The following is a 5,547-nucleotide window of genomic DNA, read 5'->3' on the forward strand; positions in this document are numbered from 1 at the left end:
CGAGCAGAGTTGACTTGGTCTCACCTCTGGGTTGTCCACAGAAACTCTCACAACACTGTGAGATACTTGAGATAAAACTCTGCATCTGCCGCTGTAGAATACTACTCACAGAAGCTAACGGGCTAATATATAGCTATGATGCTAAGGCGGCCGCGGTAGCTAGCATTAGCGTTAGCGTCTACTAGCATAATTCCCCGATGTTACGTAAAACTGATGGTTTGTTGGAGCTGGAAAGACAAACTGCAACATTAAGAGACATTAAGAGAGAAGGTTTTACCACTGAACATCACACAGAGCTTCACCCTGTCCTCCGTCTCTCCTCAGGTTCCTCAGAGCCCGTCCCAGCTGAAGAACGACATCATCTTCTGCCGCGGCTGTCGGCGTTACCTGCGCTCCGCCGCCTTCGGCCCGCCGCCCGGCGCCCGGCGGGCCGGACGCTGCCGGGCCTGCGCCGAGCTCGACAACGAGGCCCGCCGCCGAGACGACTTCTCCCGCTACCGCCGCGTCCTGAGCAGGCTGAGGGCCGACGAGCAGCGGGGGGGCGGGGGGGGCGGGATCCCCCTGCTGCTGCAGGTCAGGACAGGGCCGGGAGAACTCTGTGTGTGTGTGTGTGTGTGTGTGTGGGTGTGGGTGTGGGTGTGGGCGTGCATGTGTATTTGCATGTCCATGAATATGTGTGTGCGTGTGTGTTTGTGTCCTCGGGCATGCAAGTGTGTGGTGGGAAAGAGGGATTTCTTTATTTTGCACACAGGTACACACACACACACACACACACACAGATACACACACACACACACACACACACACACACACACGTACACACAATCCCCATCACTACCACACCTCTTTCCCTGCATCACTGCTATTTTAACGTATTTTATTTCCCTTATCATGTATTTGGAGCCATTCTCCTCTGTGGTTTTGAGTCTTGATGTCATCTGGTTTGATCTGTGTCTCTGCTTGTTATTAGATTGTCTTCTCTTCTTTAGATGAGATGTGTTTATCAGCCCATTGGGGATTCTTTGTGTTTTCTGCACATTTTGTTGTAGTTTTTATCCTCTGTATGTGGAGAGAAACTAAGGCAGCAGCCATTCTGATCCGTCTGTCTGTCTGTCTGTGTTCATTTCTGTTCATTTCCACTGACAGCTGTCTGTCAGATTTCCGTCCGTTTTGACAGAAAGACCAGCTGAACTTTTTCTGGACAGACAGATTTGTCAGCGTCCGTTCAGCCAATCAGATCGTTCCTACGTTTGTTTTGTAACTAGCGGTGAACACAGAGTCGACTGTCCGACCGAAACAAAGATAAACCAGAGTTCGCCTGGTGGAGCGTTGGGATGACTGGAGGTTTCCAGATCAGTTTCTTATTGAATTTATACTGTAGAGTCTGTTTCTTCTTCTGTTGTTCTGCCTCGCCGCCATGCTGACGCTCAGAACAAACCAACACACACACATCTATCAGCAGTAATTCTGTCTGTGTTCTGATGGATCATGTGACCTGACCCTCAGGAGCAGGACGTGAGTCACCTGGTGGACGTGGTCTGGGGCTGCCGGTCGGCCCTCAGCGCCTGCAGGGACCTGCACGACCTGGTGTTGGTCCGCTGGGACCGCCGGAGGGACTGGAGCCCCTGGAACTGCATCCTGCTGTCCAAAGACGAGACCGCCGCCCACCTGGAGGTGGAGAGCGTGCACGAGGTGCGTGCACGTCAACATTTATTCTTACATGCAGCCGTAGGATCCGGGTTCAACCTGCTGAAGAGTCCTGGGGCAAAACACTGTCTGTGGCCTGAATGGATCAATATTCCCTCATGTGTATTTCCCTATATAGCTCTGCTCTATTAGTGCACTAATTAGCGGTAAATCACACATGATTAATGAGTCCAACCCAGCTGTGAGGTTTCCTTCAGGTTTTGGATTCTCACTAGCTGACATGAACAAAAAACACGTTACAATAAGCTCTGAACCGTATAACCTGCAGCTAGAGATAAATACCTTCCTGAACAACAGACCGCAATGTTAATGTTAGTGTTAACAAACTCAAATTAGCATAACAAAACCTGCATTTATAATTAGTTATGAATTGACAGTTAAAAGAAAACATCTTTAGAATAGCTTGACATCTTTTTGGTACCAAAAAAAGTTTATTTACTTGCATTAGTAAACGAGGTTTGGTGAAGAAGAGGATGATGTCATTATTATAAAACCACAGAAGGGTTACAGCTTGGTTGCTCGGTAACGGCCAGGTGACGACAGACTGCAATGCATTCTGGTACTTTCACCGTTTTAGTGACCGGGCTTGTTCACTAGATATTACAGTGCATTGTGGGAAATATGTAGCGCCCTCAAAATCATTCCACAATATCATTTTGCAATTCAGACACTAACAAAAAATGTCTGACGTACGAATTAGTGCCCTGAAACACAGATAGTGATCCATTCTGGCCACAGCCTGTGAATCCCACCAGCTCCAGACCCTGACCTCTGACCTCTGACCCCTGACCTCTGACCCCTGACCCCTGACCTCTGACCTCTGACCTCTGACCTGCCTGTGGAGGGGCAAAGAGAAAAGACTAAATAAAGTTCAGTATCATGACATTATTATTATTAATTAGCGGACAGGTAGGGTTCAGTATTTTGCTCAGGGACACTTTGACAGGATGGAGATTTGAAAGTGACCCTGTGACTGTTGCATTATGGGAAGCCGACCCTGCGCTGTCGTCTGCAGGCGTACGGCGAGGCGTTCGTTCGCGGCGTGGAGCACAAACACGCCGTGGCCCGGAGGCACTTCAGCCAGATCCCCGCTGTGGCCGAGTACCTGCACCGCCAGGAGCCCGCCGCCCCCGGCAACCGGCTCGTCTCCAGGCCCGTCGCCACGGCGACAGGCAAGCATCCTGCCGGCACCTCAGCTCATTAACAAAGACCCGGATGTTAAAATCTTCTCTTTCTTCTGTCCATCTATAAAGCTCTCTGTTCTTTCTCTCGCTGTCTTCCATGTGTCTTTTTCTGAAACACTTTATCTGAAATCTGAAATAAAGGCAGTGATGATTTTAAGTCAAGAATTTGTGCTTTTATTTTGAAAGTGGGATGCGGTGTTGTGGTAAATTGAACCTTCCCAGCAGCCTGGAGAGCAGACCAGGCTGTTTACAGCTGCTGCTAATTAACTTTTATGACTCCTGATGTTTTGTCAGGATTCTCCAGGATGAACTCTGCCTCCAAAGGTTCGAAACATCAGTCAGTTACAGATGAAAGGTGAACGTTTGGCATTTTGTAATTAAGAGAGAAAAGGGCAAGTGCTCACTTTCAATTCACACTTAGTTTCAACAGATTAGAGTTTAAGAAAAGTGAGTTTCACAAGACGAAAGGTTAATTGTTTCAGATGCTAATCTTAGAAACTGCAGAAAGGATTTGTTTGACTGTTTCAGAGAGAAGAGTGTGAGGTTGGGTCAGAGTTCACACCTCACCTGCACAGCTGACAGTAAGCTACTCCTTTATTACACTAAAAATAAACTGTAGGAGAGCACTGTGCTCTCAACAAACCAGAAGTCTCTCAGAGTCCAACCTCCACCAACTCTGAATAATTCTCCATCTTCAAATCTGCAGCCTGTGTAACGGTTTCTGTTTGTTTGATTTTCCCACAAAAAGCACGTGAAAGCAACGCTGTTAGCAGCCGATTTAGAAGCCCCAGATGTCGGACTTTCCCACAAGCACATGAACGCAGCATGATGGTTATGGCTAAAAAAAAAAATGGAAATCCCAGATCGGGATCATCACCAAAATCTGGTCAGCTGAGAGAGATAGAGACAGACAGACAGACACAAAGAGAGAGGCAGACAGACAGACAGACAGACAGACACAGAGAGAGAGACAGACAGACAGACAGACAGACACAGAGAGAGAGACAGACAGACAGACAGACACAGAGAGAGAGACAGACAGATAGACAGACAGACACAGACAGACAGGCAGACACAGAGAGACAGACAGACACAGAGAGACAGACAGACAGACAGACAGAGACAGACAGTCAGACAGACAGGGTGAAAACATAACATCCTCATCTAAGTTTCATCTAATATAACAGTGGCCAAATCTACACACCCTCTTTGATGCCGGGTCTAGTCTTATAATACCAACTTTTATTTTTATTTTTATTTTTTGAGTTTCCTGCCAAAAGGTAAGTGACAGGAGATAAAACATATTTGAGAAACTAATTATGAAATTGGGAACTAGGAAACCACATCAAAGAGTTTGTATCTGTTCACCTAGTCTAATCTACACTCTAAAGCCTGAACATCACATGACTGTTTAATGCCTCCAAGCCTGGCTCTCATGTGTCAGGGTAAATAGGTCGACCTTAGTATATTTGTCAAAGGTATTAGCCGGGGGTCAAAGGTCACGAATAGAGCTGGTAACTGTTTAACGACAGATAAGAGGTTAAAGGACAGCAGGTATTTCAAGAGGAGCTTAATAAAACTGGTTCAGGATCTGTGGAGACGACAGAGGAGAGCAGCTGGGAAAAACTCCTCAAATCCTTTACTTCAGTAAAAGTAGCAATACCATGATGGAAAAATACTTCAGTAAAAGTAAAGGTTCTGCATTCAAAAGTTTACTTCAGTAAAAGTCTAGAAGTATCAGCAGTAAAATGAACTGAAGTATGAAAAGTAAAAGTCGTCATTCTGTCAGAGAGTTAAATTATTGAAGCATGAACCTGTCAGAAGTATTTTAATGTTGTCGTCTAACTGCTCCATATACTGTTGGAGTTTAAACTCTAACAATGCAACATATTTTATGAGCTTATCGTATGTTTTGATGTAAAACCTTATTCTGCAAAGTAACTAGTGACTCCAGCAGACAGATACATGTAGAGGAGGAAAAAGAACAAGATTTCCCTCTGAGATGTAGAGGAGGAAAAGTAAAGGAGGAAAGTGCCATAACCTCAATAATGTACTTACTTACTTTCCTCCTCTGCTAATGAGGCTCATTACAGCAGCTTTAATATCAGGTTTAATATCAGAGCTTTATGCATAATGATGCTCACCCACTCAGTGTCAGAAGGTGTTCAGACTGATTACCATAAGAAACACATTATTCCCTCTCTGTTGACTTTTTACCCGAGCCCATATTCCCTCATTACGACCGCTTTCATGTCATCTTCAGGTCTTCAGCAAATACGTTTTGGTCTGTTGTACAAATGTTCACCATGTGAATTTATAGTTGTGTTGAAAGGTTTAATTTCATACGTTTATGTCATTAAAAAAATACAAGAAAGTTAAATTACAAAAAGTACAAAAGAAATTTCCTCTCTGAAAGCTTGTTTCTTAGGAGTCAAATGTTTTCTCATTATCTCCGATGTACTGATTTAGAATCACCTAGCTCTTATTTATTTCATTATTTTATTAATTATTAGTTAAAAGTCCCATATGATTCAGTTTTCAGCTCTCCTCTGTCTCAGGATCAGAATAAAGTTCTTCATGATGTTCTGTAGATAAATGTAGTTTAGTTCAAAGTTAAACTGAATGAACGTGCAGACTGAGTCGTCACAATCCTGGC

The 5,547-nt window shown here is 44.8% G+C and overlaps 1 protein-coding gene across 1 annotated transcript in view; it reads left to right on the top strand.

The window, feature by feature from the left end:
* iqub (IQ motif and ubiquitin domain containing) overlaps nucleotides 1-2,911 on the top strand; it is an 18,419-nt gene extending 15,508 nt beyond the window's left edge. Inside the window, exons 11-13 of the mRNA XM_071535413.1 lie at nucleotides 325-573; nucleotides 1,507-1,692; nucleotides 2,723-2,911. Of these exons, the coding sequence (XP_071391514.1) occupies nucleotides 325-573; nucleotides 1,507-1,692; nucleotides 2,723-2,911 (624 nt within the window). The remainder of the gene's footprint in view (nucleotides 1-324; nucleotides 574-1,506; nucleotides 1,693-2,722) is intronic.
* The last annotated feature ends 2,636 nt before the right edge of the window (nucleotides 2,912-5,547 follow it).

Source organism: Centroberyx affinis, unplaced genomic scaffold (genome assembly GCF_046629955.1).
Source record: "Centroberyx affinis isolate AG114_WGS23_722 - 3 ecotype Tasmania unplaced genomic scaffold, CSIRO-AGI_Caff_v1 ptg002706l_1, whole genome shotgun sequence".
Classification (NCBI taxonomy): domain Eukaryota; kingdom Metazoa; phylum Chordata; class Actinopteri; order Beryciformes; family Berycidae; genus Centroberyx; species Centroberyx affinis.